The sequence below is a fragment of the Monomorium pharaonis genome, chromosome 4 (assembly GCF_013373865.1).
Source record: "Monomorium pharaonis isolate MP-MQ-018 chromosome 4, ASM1337386v2, whole genome shotgun sequence".
Classification (NCBI taxonomy): domain Eukaryota; kingdom Metazoa; phylum Arthropoda; class Insecta; order Hymenoptera; family Formicidae; genus Monomorium; species Monomorium pharaonis.
The window spans coordinates 20628027-20655402 of NC_050470.1; the positions used below are offsets into that span (position 1 = coordinate 20628027).

At 30.0% G+C, this 27376-nt stretch overlaps 1 protein-coding gene across 7 annotated transcripts in view; it reads left to right on the top strand.

Annotated features, from left to right (window-relative positions):
* Nucleotides 1–860: 860 nt before the first annotated feature.
* Nucleotides 861–27376, top strand: part of LOC105837677 — a 53049-nt gene continuing 26533 nt past the window's right edge. For 3 of the 7 annotated variants that reach the window (XM_036286154.1, XM_036286155.1, XM_036286156.1), the window contains exons 1-7: nucleotides 863–1793; nucleotides 3052–3343; nucleotides 10411–10649; nucleotides 10740–11056; nucleotides 13906–14521; nucleotides 16173–16524; nucleotides 17870–18275. In XM_036286154.1, coding sequence (XP_036142047.1) covers nucleotides 3242–3343; nucleotides 10411–10649; nucleotides 10740–11056; nucleotides 13906–14521; nucleotides 16173–16524; nucleotides 17870–18275 — 2032 coding nt within the window. In that variant the 5' untranslated portion in view covers nucleotides 863–1793; nucleotides 3052–3241. Of the gene's footprint in view, nucleotides 1794–3051; nucleotides 3344–10410; nucleotides 10650–10739; nucleotides 11057–13905; nucleotides 14522–16172; nucleotides 16525–17869; nucleotides 18276–27376 lie in introns of all 7 variants that reach the window. The other 4 variants (XM_036286149.1, XM_036286151.1, XM_036286152.1 and 1 more) reach the window with 4 other exon arrangements.

The following is a 27376-nucleotide window of genomic DNA, read 5'->3' on the forward strand; positions in this document are numbered from 1 at the left end:
ATATTCCTTTAACCTATACTGCTCAACACAGAGCACTCTCCCCTCTTCCTCGCCCAGCGTGGGTACGCAATGGCGGATAAACCATGTGATTCAAGTGACCAATCAAAATTGTGTTCGCCATTGGCGAATCTTTTGGTCTGTTCTTTCTAGCTGCACTGTTGCACTGGTGCAATAAGTTAGAATGAGAAAAAATATACTTGTCTTACTTTAACTTATTGCACCAGTGCAATAGTGCAGCTAGAAAGAACAGACCATTTGATTATAGGTTTTTATACTGTGTTATAGGTCTTTAGTAATGCTCCGTCTACGTTAGTCTATGACGCGAACAGACTCCTACAGACCTTGGGTCTGTTCGCGTCACATGCCCCAACATGCTCCTATTCACCCCAACGCACTCCAATACGTTGATTCCGATGACGCCAACCTATTAGAATGTGTTGGAGTGAGTAGGAGCATGTCGGAGCATGGCGACGCGAACAAACCACTTGTTCTGGGTCTACTCGGAGCAAACCCAAGCAGACTAACGCACTCTAATAGGTTGATTTCGATGACGCCAATCTATTAGAGTGCGTTGGTCTGCTTGGGTTTGCTCCGAGCAAACCCAGAACAGACCGTTGGTTTGTTCGCGTCGCCATGCTCCGACATGCTCCTACTCACTCCAACGCATTCTAATAGGTTGGCGTCATCGGAATCAACGTATTGGAGTGCGTTGGGGTGAATAGGAGCATGTTGGGGCATGTGACGCGAACAGACCCCGTGTATGGGTGTCAGCAGGTGTCAGTGACAGTTCCATCAGTGCCCTAGTTTACACCGAGCACTTGGTACTCGTATCAAATAGTGAATTTAAGCTAATCAGCCAATGATTAAACACATTCACTAGTTATTTACTATTTGATACGCGTACCAAGTGCTCGGTGTAAACTAGAGTAGTGTCATTGGTGTTCGACATGATCTCGCGCTCGGCACTCGGCATTCCTTCTATTTATTCTGCGGGCGACGTTTTTGATGTGTCCGGTGGTGAGAGCACGCGCGATGCCGCGATGTCTCGTACGGCGCCGTGAGCGGCCGATCGTGGCCGAAGCGGATGACGGATTTGTCCGTCGCGATCGAACCGTCTTCATTGACGCCGTTATATTCGTGCGGCTCGAGCTTGTCCGTTCGATTTTTCGGATCTTTTCGCCGGGCGCTTTCCTCGAGTACGCTCTCGATCCTTCTTTCATTTCTTAAACCTTAACGTTGTCAATGTAACTATCGCGATCGAACAGTTGGATCGATCGTCGTCCTTGTCATTGCCGCTACTGTTACTTCCGTAGCTGTGAGTTACTAAGCTGCTACACTGTCACAGCTGTCAGCTGTCATCAATGTCATAAGTGTCATCAATGTCGATGCTGTCAATAGGTTTCCGTGTCTTGATTTGACTTGACAGCCGTTACGGTGATAAAATTTACGATTCAGTGGACAGAATATCTCTGATGTTTTCCATAGCACTTTTACAACTCATTGCGCGTTTTTCCGTGAGAAATAATGAGAAATTGTTCCGCAACGGCGAAATCGAGCCCGCTTCCTGAAAAACGTGCATTATACTGTTTGCTAATGGTAGAATTACTTCGCGAGTCACAATCTCGAATTTTCTAGGGATTTTCCGGTATTTTTCCGCTGAACTCGCCGACAACACGCCCGATGCGCAAGGATTAATCTTTGATTAATTTTTCGTCGACGAAAAATCGCTCACTCTGATTCTGTTGATATTGCCAAGGATGAGAATTTGCTCACCAAATTTTTTTGAAACAGAGGTAAGTCTTCGATAAGGATCAATTGTGCTATGGAAGATTTCACTTGTGTATTTCACTTGAGTAATCTTTAAAAAATTACATAAATTTCCAGCTATGAAATGTGATGCAAATCATGTGAAAAGCATTTGCTGATGAAAGAACAATATCCCAGTAAATATTTTTTTTTATAAATATATTTGTGTATTTTGTACATGAATACAAAATTTAAAATCTTTGATATAATATTTTCCATAAACTAGTTAATTTTATCAGCTCATTGATTTTACTTGGATTAGCCTGTCATAGCTGTCATTTTTTATTTGTTTTTTAATGGAACATTGATTTTACCTTCGTGCTTAGTTAGCTTGCTATAATTTTTTGCTGCTTTTCTAAAGAATGTATCAGTCTGTTAAATAATTATTCAGTTTTGAAGTTCTGAATAATTGGTGTAAAAGATTAATAAATAATTTCTTTTTGTTGAATATTTGATTTTCCAATTTTATTTTTGCTATGTATATTTAACAAAACACATACAGAGAGAATTAATATTAAAATCATTTTAATGTCACTTTTTTTTTGAGGAGAAGAAACATGGAATATATTCTTTCAAACATTTTTTCATTTTAAAGATTATTTTAAAATTTTTTATTAATTATTTTGTTTTAAAAAATGTCTTAAAAGTTTTTATAAATTGATTTTGTTATGCAACTTTTGCATAATATTTATATTATGAATAAATAAAGGAAGTAAATTATCTGTTACACTGATATTTATATTTGAATTACCTATGAGGAATGTAAGCTATGAAGGATACAATAAAATTTTTTACATTTATTTGAACCAAATGTTTTTATTTTATTTATAGAAAACTAAAAAATAAATTAATGACATTTATTAGTATTGACATTTGAACTAGAATTTAAGAAAAACTAAAAAAAACTTGTCAAATAAGCAAAAGTTAAATATTATATTTAAAATTATTTAAAATATTATACTTAAAAGAGAAAGTGATATACTTAAAAGAAATATACTTAAAACTGATATACTTAAAAGAGAAGTAGATAAAGAATATATTACTTTTAAAAAATATTAGAACGCAAAATAAAATGACATGAGAAATACTTAAGCAGCAGTCTGATTCACATTCAAAGCATTATTGGTGCCATTCTATATTTATTTACTAAGATAACACAAAAATGAAATGATATGAATGATACTTTGAGCATGAAATGGACCATGATCTTAAAATCATTTGAAAAATTAATATTACATTTTGCAGAAGAACAGATATTTATTCCTCCAAAAATGTGAAGAGATTTAGCTGTTTCAAGTGAAAGCTATTCTGTTTTTGAAAAGCAAGGATTTTGCTGGAGAAAAACGAAGAACAGATCAAAGAACAATAGCAAATTCGGCATGATCCGTGGCAGAAGTAGAATTCACATGAAAACATTAGGTGGGATGGTGGAGGCATGGAAACCAAAACTGGCCAACCGTCTCTTCAGAGACTCTTCAGAAGTACTTTGCCATCACCGGGAATACCTGGATTAGACGTCATAAGAGCGTTACATCAAGTACGATATATTTTCTTTTTGTTTTATGTATTTTTCTTATTAAAAGATTTTATCTTTTAGAGTCTGCATCTTGTTTTATTATCATTTAGTAAAATTTTTTTCTAATTTTACTCAAAAATTCTTGTAAGTAAAGAATCTATTAATTTTTTCTTTTTTATTTTACACTATCTTTTTTGGTAAGTAAATGCACTTTATTTCAATAATTAATGCTGTAATGCAATAATACACTTTTATTTTTAGTTTTTAAATATGATTAAACTGTGCAAAGAGAATTTTTTTTAGAATGTATCTTTAAAATTATAATAATTGCGAGACAATGTATTTGAAGAGTATCTGAAGAATTTTATTATAATTTTAATGAAATTCAATAAAATTTTAGTAAAACTTTAGTAAAATTTTTATAAATCAAGCTATTTTATACTATGTATAAACTAGTCTAGTAAAATTAAACTAAACTGTAATAATTTTTTTATTATAATTTTAATTGAGTCTAATTATAATTTTTCGAGTAATGTTTTCCTACAACCATCATGATTTTGAAAATAAATTCTAAGAGAAAATTTTTTCTGTATAGGCATAAATCCTGAATTTACTTATATTTTTATACATGGAAATTAAATGTTGCAACTATTGCAACACTAATCATTAAAGAATTAAGCTTATACTTTGATTTTTTAACGCTAAGTTTTATTGTTTTATGTAAATATTCAGAGTTAAAAAGTATTATTAGGACGTTGAGTAAGTTCTCGCTGTTTTCCAACTGATGATGTTACTAGAACTACTTGCCCGTAGTTTAAGATGGTGATACATGTACATAAAAGTACTATAAACAACCTTGAAATTCAATGTATGTCATTTCGCCAAAGTGTAAACAACTTTGTTTTTCATAGCGTTAAACATGTTAAATTTCGTGCAAAAAAAGAGTATTTGCGGGAAATTTTACTTCACTACTTTATTTTTAAAAAATCTGCAGCTGAAACACAGAATTCTTGTTGAGATTTATGGCGATCATGCTCTGTCGGAAACAACATGCAGAGATTGGTTTAGATGCTTCAAAAATATTGATTTTGATATTGAAGATAAAGAACGCTCTGGCGCACCGAAAAAGTTTGAAGACAAAGAATTGGAGGCATTACTTCACGAAGACTCATGTCAGACGCTAGCTGAACTTGTAGAATCATTAGGAGTTGATCATACAACAGTTTTGAAACGTTTGAAAGCATTAGGAATGATTCAAAAGCAAGGTTATTGGGTGCCGTACCAGTGTTGAAACCGAGAAACGTCGAACGTTTTTTACGTGTGAACAGCTGCTTCTACGGCAAAAAAGGAAAGTATTCTTGTATCGTATTGTGACTGGCGATGAAAAGTGGATACACACTATGATAACCCTAAATCTAAACCTAAACCTAAACCTAAACCTAAACGTAGAAAATCGTAATGTAATCCCGGCCATGCATCATCGTCGGCAAAGCCGAATATCCATGGTTCCAAGCTTCTGCTCTGCATTTGATGGAATCAGCTGAGTGTAATTTATTATGAGCTGCTCAAACCGAATGAAATCATTACGGGAAATCGCTACCGACTACAATTGATGCGTTTGAGCCGGGCATTGAAGAAAAAACGGCCGCTATACGAGCAGAGACACGACAAAGTAATTTTGCAGTATGACAACGCTCGGCCACATGTTGCAAAACCGGTGAAAACTTACTTGGAAACGCTTAAATGAGAAGTCCTACCCCATTTCCCGGACATTGCGCCTTCCAACTACCACTTGTTCCGATCGATGGCACATGGCCTGGCTGAGCAGCACTTCCATTCTTATGAAGATGCCAAAAAATGGGTCGACTTTTGGATAGCTTCAAAAGACGTGTCGTTTTTCCGACGTAGAATTCAAATGCTGAAAGATGGGGAAAAGGTGGCTAGCGATGGACAATACTTTCAGTGACGGGTTTTTTACTAATTTTTTTAAATAGCACATTAATTTTCACGAAAAAACAACAAAAACTTATTCAACATCCTAATATTCTTTTTTGACTATTATTGTTAAGTTTTTGATATCAACTGATATTAAAAGTATTTGTTATTTATATTAATTTTTAGACTTTAAATCATGTTCAATTTATATTAAATTGTAAATCTCCTTTATCAAATTCTAACTGTAGTATATATTATTGTCTAAACATTTCAGCTCACTTGATATTTTCTTCCGTTTTATGAAAAGTTAAGTATTAAAAAAATCTAACAATTTTGAAAAAATTTATGCGATTATCAAACATGTTGTAACAAATGGGTTTTTTTCTTCTTTTTTTCCTTTTTCTACAAACTCTTTAGTTATAAAATTAATAACTGGTTTTTATACAAAAGTTGTAAGTTTTATAAAATTTATGTAAGTTTAGGTTTGATAAAATTTATATAAGTTCTGTAAAAAAGTTACAGTTTTATAAAAGATTTTTACACAAAAAATGAAATATTGTTACGAGAAATTTAGAAAACACTAAGCTTTTGGAAAGCCTACTTTAGAATAATTTTTGTTATTTTTTGTCCAATAATGTTTTTGTTAAATTACAGCACTTTAAAATAAAACAAAAATATGATTAAAGTAAAACAAAAAAATTCATTTTTTATTATATGTATTTAAGAAATAAATAGATGGAACTAAAAGACACATTCAAAGCTCTATCTTTTAAGGCGATGCTGGAATGCCTCTCAAACTTGATCGAGGTCGATAATGTAGAGTCATTCGTGCACATCATTAATGAGATTTTGTATATATTTTTTTTATAAGTTTGGAAATTATTTTTTTCCAGAATTAAAGTACACATATTAATATCCATCTGTGAATTGGACTTTATATCGAGGACAAAAAATTTTTTTTTATTGCTCTTATCGACTTTTTACACGTATATAATCTAAATTTTTGTTTTACAATTTCGTGTCAATTAGGCACTAAAATCTAATTTTTGAAACTCGACACTGTTTGTCGTCTACTAGTCTGTGAATACGAATTTTGTAGGTACAAACTGTAGATCTTTTATATTAAGCAAACATTGTTATGATATGTGACAGCAAATTAACAATTTTTTCTCGTTTTTGGAGGAAACTCTACTCCACAGACTGGTAGCAATGCGTATTCTTTTATTCTGGAGAAGGATTTCCAAATCTATAAAAGAAATAAAAAGATATTGTTAAACAAAAATTACTGTCTTTTTGTTGGTAAAACAGACAACTCCAGCATCCCAGTTGATCTGGGAATGATAGAGTTACCGACATTTTTGGGGGGAACTTGGATTTTTGAATTGGAATAACAGAATGCAAAATTCTTTTACAGGATTAAAGTACGCACAAAAATGAAGGGGGCGACGTATGATTTGTTCTAATAAAAAAAGTTATTTATTAGTCATCTTACTTAAGGGGATACTACCCAGTGAACACATTTTATAGCGGCAATATAACATGGAAGTTACATGTAATTTAACATTGTTATTCTTGTGATATGTAGGTGCTATATGACATGGAAATAACCTGTTACGTAATATTTGTTATACGCAAGTGATCTAGCTGTTATACATCGTTTTGGCGTTACAGTTATTCAACAAAAATTGTATAATTGTAACATAACACGTTCGTATCAATGTTATTACGGAACGATGCGTCGTGATTGACTCAGAAATCAGACATTATATATAACATCCTGAATGACAGATCTATTTAATAATAAAAAGAATTATTATAAAGATAATGTTTTCAAAAATAACGGTTTGTCTACAATTACTGCAAACAAAAAATGCACAAAATCTAAATTCATTATGTGCTGAACAAAAACAATAATAAATGTATACTATTCAATTTTTCTTAGAATTATGATCTATATAGTTAACCATCTAATTAATCATTTGAACGCTTCAAAGATTAGTGCTAAATAGATCGCAATTTCCATCAAATTATTAAGGTTATGGAAAAAAATAAATTTAACAATGAAATTAATAAGTAAATAAATTAATGCTATTTATTTTTAATATGTTTTGCAAAATTTAATTGCTTTTATAAAAAATAATATAGTCGCGTCAGTTTGCATATAGGTACATGTAGACAATAACAAGTACCCATATCGATGAGTCAAATTGGCGTAGCAGGTAGAGTACAAGGTTCGTCATCCTAAGGTCCCGGGTTCAAATCTAGCAGCGGCAAGTAAGAATAAAATAAAAAATAACATAATTTAAATTTAATTAATAAATAAAAATTTATCCTAAATGTAGTATGTGCTGTTGATAAAAATAATTTCAGAAAAATGAAATTTTTATTTTATTTTATTTTTCTTTGTAACTGTTGTGTAACGGTTAGATAACATGTAATTATAACATGTTATATTGCTGAGTCGGAAATTGTAACTTACATGTAATTTCAGAGTAATTTCAGAGTAACGTAATCTGTTATATTCGGTTACATTGCTGTTACACTGCTGCTATATTACTGCACTTAACTGCTCTGTTTTATCACTAATTTTTTGGACACCGAAATCTTTATTGATTGCATGGAATTGAAAATTCTCCAAAATTAAAGTACAGATAGTAACGCGGTGCGCTGCGATCAATTTCATACGAAAAACGAAAGAAAGTTAGAAAATTATAGTTTTGTTATCGACTTCTGTAGTCGACTCGTGAAAACATTTGCTGCGTATAATAGTTTTAGACTTTGTACGTATAAAATAAGCATAAGGCGCACTTGGCATCTTAGCAAAGAACAATACTGTGTTTTTAGAATAAGCCTAGAAATCTTAGAAAAAAAGTTTTCCGTGTTTAAGAGGATCCTATCTGTTTTATCGATAAAATTGTACAATTTGTTCTAAAATCCTTTTCCACAATTAAAGTATAGACGATAACAGTGTGCGGAATACATAAACTTTAATTTTGGAAAAGGATTTCTAACTCTATAAAAGAAATACATACAAAATTTTGTTAATGACGTGTCTAAATGACTCTACATTATCGACCTCGATCAAGTTTGGCGAGCAGTTTAGCATCCTTTTAACGACAATATTTGTTTTATACGAAAAATCTACAGTTTATATGTATAAAATAATCACACCACCTCCTAGAAAAAACTCTTAGGAATAATATCGTACAATTAGAAATAAGATTAGAAGCCTAGAAAAAAAGATTCGCATTTCGCAAATTGGAAAATAAAAAAACGAAAATTTAGGTTATATACACGTAAAAAATCGATAAATAGAGCAATATGAGAAAAAATTTTTTTCGTTCTTAATATAAAATTCAATTCATTCATCAAAACTCAATTCAAAAAATGAAAAAAGTTAGAAAATTATACTTTTGTGCAGTCGTCTTGATCGTGTCTTTCATCTGTAACACATAAGTTTTTAAGACTCTGTACGTACAAATAACTAGTACGCACTAATCTTATTACATGAGAGAATAATAAAATGCTTGCAAAAATGAGCTAGAAGCTTTGGTATAAAAAAAAGTCTCGGAGAATATTTTGTATATATGTGTGAGTGAGGAATCGGTCCGAGGCGGTCCGAGGATAGAAACAGAGCACTAATTTAATTCACAGATTAATATTAATATATGTATTTTAATTCTGGAAAAGAATTTCTAAATCTATAAAAGAAATATATACAAAATCTCATTAATGATGTGCACGAATGACTCTACATCATCGACCTCGATCAAGTTTGAGAGGCAGTCCAGCATCCCCTTAAGAGGATGCTAAACTGCTCGTCAAACTTGATCGAGGTTGATAATGTAGAGTCATTTAGGCACGTCATTAATAAAATTTTGTATGTATTTCTTTTATAGATTTAGAAATCCTTTTCCAGAATTAAAGTTTATGTATTCCGCACACTGTTATCGTTTATACTTTAATTGTGGAGAAAGATTTTGGAACAAATTGTACAATTTTATCGATAAAACAGATAGGATTCCCTTAAACACGGACAACTTTTTTTCTAAGTTTCCTGAGCTTATTCTAAAAGCACAATATTGTTCTTTGCTGAAATGCCAAGTGCGCTTCATGCTTATTTTATACGTACAAAGTTTAAAATTTTTATACGCAGCAAGTGTTTTCACGAGTCGACTACAGAAGTCGATAACAAAACTATAATTTTCTAACTTTTTTTTGTTTTTTGTATGAAATTGATTGCAGCGCACCGCGTTACTATCTGTACTTTAATTTTGGAGAAGGATTTTCAATTTCATGCAATCAATAAAAAGATTTCGGTGTCCGAAAAATTAGTGATAAAACAGAGCAGTTTAGTTTAAGGGAATGCTGGACTGCCTCTCAAACTTGATCGAGGTCGATGATGTAGAGTCATTCGTGCACATCATTAATGAGATTTTGTATATATTTCTTTTATAGATTTGGGAATTATTTTCTAGAATTAAAGTACACATATTAATATCAATCTGTGAATTGGATTTTATATCGAAAACAAAAATATTACTCTACTTATCGACTTTTTCCGAATCTGCACTCACATATACATGAAATTTTCATAGACATTTTTCTCTTATACCAAAAGCTTCTTAGTTATTCTGAAAGTACATTATTATTCTTTCCTATAGTGACAATCTTGCATAACAGTTATTTTGTACGTAAAGAATCTTTAAAACTTAGTGTTGTGGATGAAAGTTACGAGACGACTGCACAAAAGTATAATTTTCTAATTTCTTTTTGTTTTTTAAAGAAAATTGTATCTAGCAGGGTTTGTTATTGTCTATACTTTAATTCTGGAGAAGAATTTACAATTCTATGAAATCAATTAAGAGCCAAGTCAAAAAGAAAATAATTAGTGTTCAATCGGTAAAACAGACGACTCCAGGAGAGTGACAGAGTTACCGACATTTTTTCGAATTGGAATAACAAAATGCAAAATCCTTTTACATGATTAAAGTACGCATAAAAATAAAGGGGGCAACGTACGATTGGTTCTGCTAAATAAAAAAAAATTGTTATTTATTAGTCACCTAACGACAATATTTGACAACATCTAGGATAATTATTATTATTACTACACATTTCTCCGAGATAAAAAGTTTGTCTTTGTGATGCAGACAGTCGTGTCACTACGCTCGGCTTTGGACTCGTCACGTGAGGAGCTTCGCCGACTGCAAGAAAGCGTCCGGAATTTTTCTGGCGAGAATTATGCTGATGCAATAGGCCGTTTAACTCTCGAGAATCACGTGCTCAGGCAAAGGATCCTGAGTAGGAACTGCGAATTCTCATGCAATGTAGCGACCAGCCCACCGCTTCAGTCAAGACACGTCCGACTCGCCGTAGAAGCTCACATAAAGTACAAAACTGATTTAATTAGACGTAGGAAATTGATCCTTCAACAACAAGAATTTGACAGATTCATTGAATTTTTTAATTGTTTTAACAGTCAACCGACAGATCCTGAGAAATTAATTATGGATGTACCTCATGAGATTACAACTAAGACTCAAAACATGTTTAACGAACCACCCTCCGAACGCAGTGATAACAACAGCAACAATAATAGTTCTGATCCGTCTTCTCGTGCTAGCCGACCCGCTAACCTTGAAGATTCAGTAAAATCTTCAATTACAGTTACCAAAGACACAGTTAATAGCAAAATTACTGAAGCAGCGTCCATGATGCTGAACGCTTCTCAAAATGAGAACTTGATTTTGACAACAAATGTGAGAAACGAGGAAGAGCCTCGAATAGAAATGTCAGGTAGAACAATTTCTCAGCCTTTTAACGATTTATAAAGATAATAATATTTTTAAAAAACGAGATGAAATTCATGATAGTAACAATAATGATACTCCCCATACAGCACCGAAAGATTACAAAAACATTGCAGAAACCTTACATTGAAATATTGTAATATTGCATAGACGTTGCGAAATGTTTCTGCAATGTTACTGTAAGTTTATGGCAACGCTGAAATGTCCGCCCTGAGAAATATTGCAATATAAGACTACTGCAATGTTATGGTGCAATTCGATACATTGAAACGCGTTGCTAATATAAATATGCATAACGTTTCAAATTTAGTAGATAAACTTTGAAAATATATAAAGACAAGAAAGATAAGAAGAAATTTGTTGCAATTTGTGTAACTTTATAATCTTTTTGCATCCAAATTTGGATAATAAATTGTGAATTTATGCAATTACAATAAATTTCTTTTCTCATTTCTTTTGAATATTTTTATATATTCTCAAAGTTTACCTATTAAAATTTAAAATATATTAGAAGCATATTAGAAAATTAGAAAATTATTATTACATTTTATATTTAGGAATAAAAACTTACACAATGTTCTATTATCTAAGTAGCATTATTTTTATTAAGAAGCATTATTTTAGTTATTGTCAAAAGCAATAATATTAATAAATACGTATATATGAATTTCTTAGCATTAATATTTATAGTCGATTAATTGCACTTTTTGAGATTTATAATAGAACAGTAAATTGAACAATTTTTCAAATATATGATATATGTATATATATGATAATTTGATTTTTTTATTTAAAAAAGTGTTCAATTTACTGTTCTATTATAAATCTCAAAAAGATTATAATTTTTGGTATAAATGTTGCACACAAATCTAAATATTTAAATCTCATAAAACTATTTAAAAATATCACAAATATTTTCTTAAACGAAATTGCACGTATATTGGAACACTTGATGCATGTTTTTTAATATATATATTTTCGAAATTTTATAATATTTCTGCAACATTACTGGAACATTTTGGCGTAATATTTGGCCTGTTCTTTTTAGCTGCACTGATGCACTGGTGCAATAAGTTAAAGCGAGACAAATATATTTTTTCTCATTCTAACTTGTTGCACCAGTGCAGCAGTGCAGCGAAAAAGAATAGGCCAATTGATATTGTATGTTTCTGAAACATCTCTGCAATATTACATTGCAACTCGTAATATTGTAATGTTGCAGCAATGTTGTTGAAAGCTTCTGTGTTGCATAGGTCTTAATAATGCATGATTAAAAATTCCTTAAAAGAAGTATAAGGGTTATATCAAATATGATATTTTTCAATATCATGTAAAGCTTTTGTTTAAATAAATAGATATTTAATATATTTCTGTTTTAAAAATATGTAGATTTGTGAAAAAAATGAAATGCAACATTACATTGGAAAGATGTTATTAAATTTCAAACATTTTTTTTCAAACTTTATTTTCTCACCAATTGCCACGATAATTCAAACATAGTGTATCCGATTAGATCAAAATTTTAAAGCAATATTTTAAATAACATTTAACATCTTAAAAGCCAATTTTTAATTTTTTTTAAGTTATAACACAAAGAAAAAAAATTTTTAGGCAAAACATTATTTAAAAGTGTGTAATTTTACGGAAAATAATATTTAAAAAAATTTTTTGTGATCCGAAAATGAAAAGTATAAAAAAAGCAAAAATTACTTTTTAATTTCAAAAAATTTATTGAGACTAAATCACATTGCAGCTATCAGATAGGCGCATTTATTTATAACGCTATTATTATTTATTTTTATATTTATTTTAATTTTATATTTTAAACTTTTTTGAAAATAAAAATACATTTAAAACAGAAAAACGTTATTTAAAGGAAAGAGGAATGAAATAATGAACAGAGTAAGAATAAATTATTAATTTCTCTAAGCTGATAACAGATGAACCAATGCTGAATTAATTGAAAGGTATTTACATAATAATAAATTATCTGTTGTAATTTGATTTTAATCTGGTCACAGATATGAATAATATAATAAAAAATGTACTATATATCAGATATGTAATTGTTTGGTGTTTTTTAAGAAATAACATCATTATATTAAATACTTTATAAAATTGCATTTAGTATAGTTAAATTACGTATACAATAATTCATATTTCAATTTCTTGCACTGCAGCATTTTTATTAAAAAAAATAAACACAATGACTGCTAGTAAGATGATAAACTGCATTTTTACAAAGTTTCTTTAGACAATTTTAAATGTCTTAATAGTTTAGCAGATTTAAAAATACAAATATAGACTAATTTCATACAAATGCTTTATGGACCAATTTTAGCCACTTTTGGACAGTGTTATGTAGCGTTGAAGAAAGCGCGTTAACAGTTTTATAAGCGCATTTTGAATATAGATTATAAAGAGAATATTCTGATATATAAAACTTTTTTGCTCAAATCATCCTGAAGCGGTAGAATCAATTCTTAAAAATTTATTTTTTATTTTTATTTTATTATTTAATAATAAAAGATAGAACGAAATTTCAAAAAGAAAATTTATTTCTTTTATAATATTTGTTAATTAGATAACTTAATAATAAAATAAACAGAAAAATGGTCAATTTATAAAGACTGATTTTACTCCGCAAGAGTGAATTTTGATAATAAAAGAAAATAATTTTTTACATATCAAGATATTTTCTTACTGTATTATCTTATGTATTATCAAAGTTTCATTATTTTTTAAATTTTTGAGTTGGAGATCTCTTGTTAGATAAAAAAATTAAAGTATATTTTATTAAAATATTCTTAGACTGGTCTCTTTTTGTTGTTCTAGATGATACAACAAATATGGATCGTTTAGACATTCCTGAGAAAGATCCCGAAGACTTAAGTTTGAAATCTATTTCTGACGGTGATAATTCCGTGTTCAGCGATCATATGGATCAATCTCAGGTGCTTCGGCAGGGTCAACCAGGTGATTCACCGAGACCGAATGAACACTCAGAAAATGAGTCAGAAGAATTGGACGACATCGAATTGATATTCACGACAGACGAAACATGTCGTGACCTCGGCCTGCAGGAGGACCTGGTGTCCATCACTGAGACAGAGACCTGGCAACACACGAATACCGGTGGTGGCCAGCCTATGTTACTCAAGTACACAAAATCAGCAGAAGGCGAATCATTGGTTTGCAATGGTGAGAAAACCAGCTCCGTCGAAGAAGCCGTCTCCTCACAGAGTTCTAGCATCGATCGTGAAGAGAGTGTCGACAGGTTCGATGAGAGCTCCAGTACCAGACTTAATAAGATGTGGTCGCAATGCTCCGTCTTGGTTGAGACTGATATTAGCAAGTGTGGCGTGTTAGAAGATACTGAAAGCACGGCAGGATCATCCTTACGACATGTCACGAGGAGAAATACTCTGGCTGCACCACCGACGGCTTACAGGTTTATAATGTCAAATAATTTGAAAAACGATTCTAAGAGACCTGTAACGGATAGCTAAATAGAACATTAGTTTGATATTATTTTTGTATTCTTTTTTAACAATTAAAATAAATAAAAACTTAAAACTTGGTACATTTCTTTTTTTAATATTTAAATATGCTTTACAAATTTTTTTTAACAAAAAGATATTTGGGAATTATTTACAAATCTATATTGGCACAACGCTGTTAGTTTTGAAGATCTGGCACTGAACCATGACTGTGGGGAAAGGAAGGACTAAAGACAAGGATCATATTACAGACTCAGTGGGTGCTTACATATGATTATTTTTCTTCCCCTCCACAGCTGTGGTTCGGTGTCAGATCTTCAAAAGTGTATATAGTTACTATATACAGTACTATTAGCGTAATTTAGCTATACTATATACAGTACAACAGTACTATATAGGTATGTCAAAAAATACTGGCTTATTGTTATGATTCAAGACACAAATTATCTGAAGCAAAAGTTTTATAATCTATAAATACAAATGCATAATAGTTCTTGACTTACATCAAGTTAAAAATTTTGCAAAAATGACAAATTAAAAAAAATTTTTTTAACATTATTAAAGTTGAAATTGCTTATATGGTCTGCATCAAATCTTGATGATGAATATAATTTTTCTATTAATTTGTTATTTTCAGCTTATATAAACTACGCGTCGATTTCGTCAATCTTGAAACACAATTACTAAGCTAGATATTGATGCTCAGGAGCATCTTAAAATTCCCCCTTACCCGAAAAACTTAAACGTAAATAAATTTTGTTTTTTATTTATTTAAAAATTTTTTTCTTATCAGAAAATTTAAAAGTTGAAAATTTTATTTAACCCTTAAAGGCACATGGGGTGACATACTTTACGCAAATTTTAAGCTCCGAAAAGTTTGGTAAAAATATTAAAAATCGAATTTGTAGCGTCATCTCATTATGAAACCTATTAGATCTTAAAATTCATGTAATAAACTTTATTTGGTAATTTTTTTGCAGTAAAATATTAAATAGCATCATTAAAGCATGCATTAAAAAACACTGAGGTATGCTATACCCCATGTGCTTTTAATGTAATTTTTCGGACGTGTGCCATTTAAGGATTAATTATAAGTGGGAAAGAAAAAAAAAAGAACATTTTCTAAACATTTTTGTGCATCAGATTAACTAAATAAATTATTGTAGCAACATATTTAAAAAATGTTTTAAATCCATTTAAAATTTTGCAAACAATATGTACATTAATAAAAATTTTAGTCTTTAATTTACTTCTCCCTCTCTCCCCCCCCCTCTCTCTCTCTCTCTTTCTCTTGATTTGGAACTATTAAAAATTTATTAAAATCTGTTTTTTAATCGATTTTTTAAGCAAAAATGTCTCTTAAAAAATATACTTAATAAATGAAACTGCATTTTGCAACATTCATGTAATTCACATTGATTATAATCTTTAGCTTAAAATCAATCTATTGCTTGAATTCCAATTGATTATCATTTCTAATTTTATATATTTGTTTTGTTTTCTAGTGTTACAACTCCATTATTATTATCGTTGTTGTTGTTATTGTTGTTATTATTATTATTATTATTATTGTTATTATTATTATTATTATTGTCATTTCAGACCTATCATTCATCGAGAAGCTTTGGCTAGTAATCGGAGAAAGAACTCTGCCCCATTGCGACCAGTAATGGATCGTAGTAGTGGTGCCCGAAGAGAATCTGGCGCCCAGACAGACATCTCTGCGCTTCCGGCACAATGGCGCTCTGAGAGCTATCTTGCACACAAAGTCGCACATACCTTTACGACACTACCGAGCAAGTTTGCGCTACCAACGGGAGTACCTGGTCGATTGAGGCTGTCGGACAAAACTCGAGAAGCTAGAAGAGTAATGCTGTCTGACATTAGTTTCACTAGCATGGTACCAGAATTATCGAGGAGCGCGGATCACCTGTGCCATGAGCCACACACACAGGTGAAGTTAAAATAAAAAATTAAAAACAAGAATTATAATGTTAACAGGCCATATATATTAATTGTTTACCAAAGGTAAAAAAATAGGAAACGAAAACAGCTGCGGCTGTATCTTCAAAGAATCAACATGTTTGTCTAATCTTATACCACGAAAAAAAGATGTCTGACAGATTAATCAATGTTACGTATGATTGGAAACACATGTATCAAACAACAAATATACCTATAATATCGTTAAATTTGTTTTGTTGAATACTTTCAATATATAACAATATATAACATTAATATATTTGCATTAATATGTTGCAAAAGATTGACAGCGATTTGACTGATTGACTCGTTGAATTTTTATGACTTGGAACTCGTGAAAGACACATCTGACAATTTAGTGTCCATCCAATTGGAAACTTGGATCTGTTCACCGAAACTTTTCGATTGGCATCTGTTTTGATCTATGACGCGTGTTAAACAATTTTTAGCATCCTCCTTTCAGTTAATCATTTGAAACATGCAACATATGTTAAATTTGAGGTAATTATTTCTCCTGAATTATGACTCCACATTTAAATGGGCTGCAAATTTTTTTAACAATTTCTATCGATTTTTTAATAACATAACAAATATTGTTTACTTGGGGAAGCCCTAAAAAAGTTATAAACAGAAAAACATTTTAAAAAATTTGGTTATTTTTTGTTGTTTTCTATGTCAAATGAGACTAACCATGTAGAACAGACCAATTATTGACCTCGTCATGTGACGTAAGTTTAGGGGAAGGAAGGATGCATATTGCTTCGGATGAAAATTCGAAAATTAGTAACAGTCATTGTTCTGTTCCACATAAATTTTAATAAATTTTATATTTTTAAAGAAGAATTATGTAAATAATAATTTAAAAAAATAATTTTTTTTTTATTTTATAATTTTAATTTTATCTTTTATTATTATCTTTAATTTTATTATTATCTTTTTCTGTTTATAACTTTTTGGGGAGCTTTTCTAAGTAAATAATACTTATTATGTTATTAAAAAATTAATAGGAATAATTGAAAAAATTTACAGCCTATTTGGAGGTGGAACCGTGATTCAAAATAATTATAAAAAACAAAAATTTTACAACTGTGTAGATTGTGTAGAGTACATATGATAAATGTTTTCCTCAATATTTTGGAACTTACTTTTTAGAAATAATTTTTCTTAAAAAATTTATTATAGCATAAAAAATGATTACTGAGTGAAAGTTTGTGCGAAAATTTTGGTTGTTGAATTAAGAGCTACATAAAAGAAAATTTCAGATTTTTTTAAAGAATCTGTGAAATTGAAGTCTACCAATGGTTTTCCTTTTTCAGACATGTCTTAGTTCACGCGGCTGTGGTCTCCGTACGCCGGAAGTCCATAGACGCGAATCCCTGGGTTCTCCTGCGGGATATTGGTCCCGTTGCAATCCCGCAACAGGTCTACCGAGTCCCTGCGACTGCCGATTATCAACTGACTTATATTCTTCGCGATATCGTGGCTCTCTGACATCGATACCGTCACCTGGTCTTGAAGTTGTCGGCGGCCCTCCGCGAAGACATTCCTGGAGAGCAACGGCAGCATCTTTCGATACCTGGAAGGTCCCAGTTGCAACTTCCACGCCACGTCCGACATGGTCTTCAATGCCATCTTCTCCAACACACGTACATCCTCCGTCAATCTCTTCCAAAACTTCGAAAAACGTACCAAAGAAAACACGATCCAAGGTGACATTCCAAGGTATGATATTTAACATATAGGTATACATAGGATGTATTTTTACCAGTAAAATGTCTGAAAATTACGGAATTTTATAAATAAATGTGTCAAACAAAAATGGTATAGTCTGTGTAGGGGGACAAATAATAGTAAAGGAGAATGGGTAAAATTATCAAATTTTGGCTCCAGCGATAAAACCTTTGTTTTCACATATTCTTAGATATGCTGAATCTAAATCATTATTTTTATTTCCTATTGTTCCAAATAGAACGATAGAAAATTATTGAAAATCACATTTAAATTGTTCCGCTTTTAGCATGACCAATGACCAATGAATCAATGACGTGAACGTAGCGGATCTGACCTCGTTTATGCATGTATGCGCGCGTGCACAGACACATACTTGGCACCTTTTTTTTTTACTTTTTTAAGAAAAAATAATTTTGTTTGCTCTACATATTTGGAGTTTTAAATTTCATAAGTTCAAGTTCCAGATCTTTTATATTAAACAAATATTATTACGACGTGACAGTTTCACATGCCATATTTGGCTAATTGTAAGAAACAAATAGTAAAAATAAATGATAAAATTTTTTCTGTTTTTGCATAAATTCAAAAATCCAAACTGATAGTAATGCAGTACTTTCATTCTGAAAAGGGATTTTCTAAATCTAAAAGCAATAAGACAAGTTCTTGTAACAAAAATGATTGTGCTTAAAAACAAATCTGTTTCCAGCATTCTCTTAAGGAATATAACAGTAAAAAACAATTAAGTGTATTTTATCTTTATATTACTCAAAAAATTATAAACAATAAAAGAAACAGAAAAAAGAATAATTTTTGTTAAAAAATTCTTATTTTTCATATATTACGTTTAAAAAAAATTTTAAATAAACGTTTTCAAAAATAAAAACTTTGAACTAAGAAAAAAGTTAACAATACTGTATGTATTTTCTAAAAAAATATAATTATGTGAGAGTATGAAAATAAAGAAAATTTGTAATTCGAGAATGTTCTTTATAAGTAATTACATGTATCCATGTTTTCTTTAGTTTTTAACTCTAGGCTCTAGGTCACCTTTTTTAAAATGAACTATCATACTGGGTTATGCGTGATTCAATGCAATTTTCGATGAACTGTAATTTAAAAACTATCAAAAATTTCTAAAAAAATTGAAATAAATTTCAAACATAGAAAAACATATTTCACTTATACAAAATTAATATTTTAATAATTTTTATTTAAAAAAATTGTTAAATTTTTCTTAATCACATTTTGTTTAAAAAATTATAATTTTTTTAAATTTGAGCTAAAAATTTAGGATTATAGTGTTAAGATTTGTTACTTTGATAAAGAAATTAGTCCGTAAATGAACCTTTGAAGGTATTTTATTACATATTGAAAGAGAGCATTTTTTTTACTGGAAAAATCAATAGATTTTCATAGAAAAATTCAATTTTTTATGAAATATCAGTCGACACTTTTATCATAGCTGGGTCACGGTGACCCAAAGTATTCTTCCAAGATGAGCTGCCGACCTGACGTCATTGACGCTTCTCTCCTTTTGGCAAGTCCCTATGTGTAGTAGATAGCTGAAGTCAATTTTAGATGGCACTACACGTTTACACATTTTTAAGCGTGTCGAAAGATATTATACTAATAACTCATCAGTCCGTTATGGTGTCTTGGTGTGACCAAGGTCTGTCGATGGATAGATGGCGCTAAGTAAGGTCTTCGCATGATCAGCTATTTTTGGGACATGGAGTTGTGTTAGTGCGCGTCGTAACACGGGTTATATCTGTAATGTGTGTAAATTACAGCATTTGAGCTTATGAGTCGTTGCTTTGGTCCAAATAGTTTGAAGCGAGTGTAAAGACCTTACAAGGGAACGGACAAAATTGTCCCTCACCGATTTTAATGAGCTTTAGATATGTTGTAGAACATGAAAAAATATTACACCCATATTTTTTTTTAGCAGCGTATATCGACATTTAGAGGTTGAAACCACCCCTCGAAAATAACGCGTTTTTTTGTTTTTGGCGAATATCTTTGAAAATATAAGGTTTATGAAAAAATGATTTATACAAAAGTTTTATGGTATTTTATACTCTTTCCAATAGTATATTTAGATTTTCCAAAAATTTCAAACTTTTTAATTTACCCCACCCCCATCCCTTTTTTTTCAAAATTTTGAAAATTTTGTAAGGACAAAAATTAAAGAGCATTAAAAGTCAAATCCATCTAAATATAATAATATATGGGTTCCATTATTCTCAATTATTGGCAAAACGAGATGATAATCTCGTGCTATAGGCGCCGCGCTAGAAGTTGCGTTATTTCTTTAGTCGCGTCACATTCAATTACTGCCTCTCTTGCGTATATTTTTATATTAGAACACAAAAACGGATTAATTTTAATTACATAATACTCAATGTATTACACGGTATAAAGCATAAATGCATATATATAACAAAAGTAGCATCCCACACGGCATGTAACATCGGTGAAATATTGTAACGATCGGAAATAGTATATAGAAATAGTATTATAGAAATATTTCATTAACATTTTAATTATAACTTTTCATCCTAAATATTTCAGAAATGTATTTGCTTCATGTTTTTATAAAACTGCAAATGCAATATTTCTGAAATCCTTTAGAAACATAAAAAAAGTTTGCTTTCATATTTGACTGTTTCTTAATATTACAAAAAAAGTGGCAAATATAATACATATATACAGGGTGTTTGGTAAAGATTTATGCAATTTTTATAAGCAGGTAGAGCGCATTAAGCTGAACATAAAGTCCTTATCGTTTTTCCATTTTCGCAATAGTTAACGAGTTATAGACTTGTAAAATTTTCTGTATTAGCCCGGCCTACCGGCAAATGCAAGCGCGCCGGGCGCCCGGCTACGGCGGCCGCCCCTCCCTAGCGCTTGAACCTTGAGATTGGTAGGCGCGCGGGGGGAGTTGTTACAACAAGTGGCAACGCACAAGCGACGCGTAAAGCCGGATTCTTCCTTTGAGTTATGATAGTTCCTTATCTTTTTCAATGAAAATAAAATTTTCTAACGACAAAAAGTATGTGTGTACGTGTACATACATGTGTACAAAAAAAATATCAGTTCTAATGCTTAAAGAAGCAATTACTAAATATTTTTTTTTTAATAAATAATGATTATTTTTAATAAAAAATATTTTTTTAATGATAGTCTTAAACGTCGTAAACTGTCATTACAAATTTTAAAAAAAGCTATTACCATGTGCTAGAAAAAAATTATACTTTTTTAAACAACATTAGAAAATTTTATCGATTAAAATGGAAATAACAACCAAATAAAATGTTTGTTTCAGCTTTATATTCTTAATTAAAAATTAAATAACGAGGATATTTTTAATAAAATTAATCCTTGTGATAGACTTATAATACACAGAAAAAACTTTATGGTAAAAATTACTATGGTAAGTAGTAAACGCGTGCCAAGGAAGAATTATGAAAATTTTTATGTTTTTCATCAAATTACGATAATATTTACACTACTTATATGATATAATTCTCTGAAATTTCTTCTTACAGTTCGTGGTTACTATCATAAATAATAAATCATACATAATTTTACTATACAATTTTCTCCGTGTAAATTTACAGATATATAAATTTATTAAATGTTTGAAAACTTATAAACAATATTTATTTAATTTAAAAAATTTTTAGTATGTAATGTGTGTGTGTGTGTGTGTGTGTGTGTGTGTGTGTGTGTGTGTGTGTGTGTGTGTGTGTGTGTGTGTGTGATGTGCGTGTACATACACGAAAATGTTAAACATTTTTTTTTTATGTAAAGTGAGGTGTTTATTATTAACAGAATATTCTTTTTAACCATTAAAGATAAGATAATTATTTAAAAAAAAATAAAATTAAAACTGAATAATTGATTTTTTTAAAACTAGAATCATATTTTTCTACGTGTGCATGTATTGTATAGTAATCAGCATGAATAATAATAGTGATATAAAATCGCGAACTAAGGAATAATCATTTTCCTGTCACAAAGTGATTATTCTTTTCTCGCGTATATACGTACACACCACACACACGCACGCACGCACGCACGCACGCACGCACGCACGCACACACACACACAACATACTAAAATTTTCTTGAATTAACTAAATATTGTTTATGAGTTTTCAAACATTTAATACATTTATATATTCGTAAATCTACACAGAGAAAATTTTCTAGTAAAATTATATATGATTTATTATTTATAATAGTAACTACGAACTGTAAGAAGAAATTTCAGAGAATTATATCATATAAGCAGTGTTGGGTAATATCTCTATACATGTATCTAGATACACGTATAGAGATACATTTTGTGTATCTGAACCTGTATCTGAGATACATTTGAATTAGAGTATTTGTATCTGTATCTAGATACAAAACACAGTATCTGAACTGCTTTTCAGATACATTTTCAGATACATTTTCAAATACATTTTTACGTACTTTTTGTCTTTATTGGGAAAAAAAGGTTTTTTTAAGGTCATTTTTGATTTGCTATTACTGTCGATAACGTCATTTAGATTTGCGCAAATAGTACTTATGTATGAAATAACTTTGCTATCTAGTCTATAGAATCATTAGATTTTGTGCATATTACATACATTATTAATATTATTATTATTATTACAATAAAATATAATTTAAAAGACAAGAAACGCAAGTTTACTCAACAACTCAACAAACAAATAAAAAATTCGGAAAAGACAGTAAGAGTTCAGCGACAGGTATTTATGTGCAACACAAAAATGTAATTATTTATTTTATAATGCGCTTTTCGTGTTGTGCACAAACATTTAAATTTTTCAGATTTTTTTATTTGAATATTTATATTTTTTAATTTAAGAGTATCTGATACGTATCTGAGATACTTTTAAAGTATCTGAGTATCTGTATCTATATACATTTTGATTTGTGTATCTGTATCTGTATCTAGATACATTTTTTATAAGTATCTGTACCTGTATCGAGATACATTTTAAAAGTATCTTACCCAACACTGCATATAAGTAGTGTAAATATTATCGTAATTTGATGAAAAACATAAAAATTTTCATAATTCTTCCTTGGCACGCGTTTACTACTTACCATAGTATTTTTTACCATAAAGTTTTTTCTGTGTATTATAAGTCTATCACAAGGATTAATTTTATTAAAAATATCCTCGTTATTTAATTTTTAATTAAGAATATAAAGTTGAAACAAACATTTTATTTGGTTGTTATTTCCATTTTAATCGATAAAATTTTCTAATATTGTTTAAAAAAGTATAATTTTTTTAGATAAATAAATATATTTACGGTAGTGTGTTTGTGTCCTGGAAACAAACGTTAGGCCAAAAAACGATATTATCATTTTTTTTTCAGAAATTCAACGCAGTTAACGTATACACAACAACATTGGAAACGCCGTCATATTATGTGAAATAAATGTACTTTAAGATGAACTGTTTACTTAAGTATTTAATAGGACATTATTTACGATAATACGCGTATGGTTTGGTAATGAATATTGTGTCCTGGAAACAAACGTTATGACACAAATTGATATTTTTTTTCATAGAATTCAAAGCAATTAACGTACATACAAAATTTGAAAACGCAGTCAGGTAATACTATCTCACATCTGTCTTCAAAGCCATACGATAGGCGTGTAAAAACAACATAAAAGACACATATGTCATACATAACCTTACTTTAATAATTTATATGTAATTTATATGCGAATTACGTCTCTTATGTTGTTTTAAATTATTATGAATCATTTTGCTTTGAAGACAGATGTGAGCTAGTATTACCTAACTGCGTTTCCAAATTTTGTATGTACGTCAATTGCTTTAAATTCTATGAAAAAAAATATCGGTTTGTGGCCTAACGTTCGTTTCCAGTACACAATATTCATTTCCAAGCATACGCGTATTATCATAAAAAATATGTTATTAGATACTTAAATAAACAACTAATTTTGAAGTACATTTATTTGACTTCAGATATTTATCAGATAGTTATCAGAAAATCGATATTTTTACTTTATAGAATTCAATACATTTAACATACATACAAAATATGGACGCAATCAGGTAATACTATCTCTGCCTTCAAAGCCAAATGATTCATAATAATTTAAAACAACATAAAAGACGTAATTCGCTTATGACTTACATATAGATGATTAAAGTAAGGTTATGTATAACATATGTCTTTTATGTTGTTTTTACACGTCTATGAATCGTACGGCTTTGAAGACAGATGTGAGATAGTATTACCTGACTGCATTTCCAAAATTTGTATGTATTATAATTTTGTATTGAATTTGATAAAGAAGTAAAAATATCGATTTGTGGCCTAACGTTCGTTTCCAGGACACAATTCGTTTCCAAGCATACGCGTATTATTATAAAAAAATGTCTTATTAAATACTTAAGTGAACAACTCATCTTGAAGTACGTTTATTTGGCTTCAGATAATATGACCGCGTTTCCAAATGTTGGGTATACGTTAACTGCGTTAAATTCCTGAAAGAAATGATAATATCGTTTTTTGGCCTAACATTTGTTTTCAGGACACAAACATATTACCGTAAATAATGTCCTACTAAATACTTAAGTCAATTCTTCTCAAAGTACATTTAGCTTAAGTCTTTTTCGAGTAATTTATAATTTTTTACTTAAATTGTCTGTATAATTTTCCAAAATGTGACCATAACCTTACTTTAATCATTTATATGTAAGTTATATGCGAATTACGTCTCTTATGTTGTTTTAAATTATTATGAATTATTTGGCTTTGAAGACGAATGTGAGCTAGTATTACCTGACTGCGTTTCCAAATTTTGTTTTATGTTAATTGTTTTGAATTCTATGAAAAAAAATATTGGTTTGGCCTAACGTTTGTTTCCAGGACACAATTCATTTCCAACCATACGCGTATTATCATAAAAAATGTAGACTTAATACTATTCTTGAACTTAAAACCGGTCTATGAATTCCGTCCTAAATTTTGACAGGCGTAATAACAAAAAAATTATTTAATAAAAAGAGTAAATATACACCCTAATAGCCATATGCCATATCATGCAGAATCTGACAGCAGATCCATAGCCTACTATGTCCGCATTAAACTCGTGTTTTGTAGAATCTGCTGGACAAAATCTGACAGCACATTGGCTGCAGAAAAGGAGCAGATCAGTTGAATGCGGTCTGTCCACAGAACACAAGCTTAATGCGGACACAATAGGCTATGGATCTGTTGTGGGATTCTGCTTTTGCAGGTTTGGCTATCTGGGTAGTATATTAATTAAAAATCATAAGAAGAAGATATCGAATATTTAAATGTTTAAAACGAATTATATATATATCTTATGTTATTCTAGATTATATAATATTACATATATATTATATTTTGTCTTGGAAAATACCATTACGTATTTTCCAGGTCAGTCCTGGAAGTAAACATTGTCCTGAAAACTGCCATTATGTGTCTTGGAAAACTTTAAAAATGTAATATCTCAAAAATGGAAAGAAATATCTAATTTTTAAAAATCAAAATGAGTTTGAATCTTAATGCTTTATTAAAAATTAATAAAAAAGTATGAGATTTTTAACTGTCCCGGAACAAACCCTTTGACATATATATATATATATATATATATATATATATATATATCCATGTAAATGTATTTTTAAACTCATTAAATTAAATTATATAATTATATTATCTTTATTATCAGAGTGTGCTATGTGCATATAGTGTAAATAATATAATTATGCAAATAATGCAGTTTATATTTTATACTTTTCTCTTAATATTATATATTTTGTTATATTGTATTTGCAGTTTTAAATATTAAAAAAATATTTTGCTTTATATTAATCTATATTCGCATTTGTAACAATGAAATTGTACGGACGCACATACGTATATATATGCTACTTTTGTTATATATATGCATTTATACTTTATATCGTGTAATACGTTGAGTATTATGTAATTAAGATTTTTATGTTCTAATATAAAAATATACGCAGGCGAGACAGTTATTGAATGTGACGCGACTAAAGAAATAACGCAACTTCTAGCGGCGCCTATAGCACGAGATTATCATTTCGTTTTGCTAATAATTGAGAATGATGGAACCCATATATTATTACATTTGGATGGATTTGGCTTTTAAGGGGATGCTGGAGTCGTCTGTTTTACCGATTGAACACTAATTATTTTCTATTTTACTTGGCTCTTAATTGATTTAATAGAATTGTAAATCCTTCTCCAGAATTAAAGTATAGACAATAACAAATCCTGCTAGATACAATTTTCTTTAAAAAACAAGAAAAAATTAAAAAATTATACTTTTGTGCAGTCGTCTCGTAACTTTTTTATCCACAACACCAAGTTTTAAAGACTACGTACAAAAACTGTTATGCAGGGTTGTCACTATAGGAAAGAATAATAATGTGCTTTTAGAACAGTTAAGAAACTTTTGGTATAAGAGAAAAATGTCTATGAAAATTTCATGTATATGTGAGTGCGGATTCGGAAGAAGTCGATAAGTAATATAAAAATTTTTTTTGTTCTTGATATAAAATCCAATTCACAGATTGATATTAATATGTGTACTTTAATTCTAGAAAATAATTTCAAAATCTATAAAAGAAATATATACGAAATCTCATTAATGATGTGCACGAATGACTCTACATTATCGACCTCGATCAAGTTTGAGAGGCAGTCCAGCATCCCCTTAAGTTAATAAATTACACACGAAAAATGTGTAAAATATAACTATTTTATTTAACGTACTTATATCTTTTACGATACGTTTATTTTTTACGATAAATAAATATTTTTAGGTAATTTTATGAATTAAGGGGATGCTAAACTGTTCGTCAAACTTGATCGAGGTCGATAATGTAGAGTTATTTGGGCACGTCATTAACAAAATTTTGTATGTATTTCTTTATAGATTTAGAAATCCTTTTCCAGAATTAATTGTTGAGGATTTTTAATTCTGTAAATGCAATAAAAAATTGTACATTAGAACAAATTGTACAATTCTGTC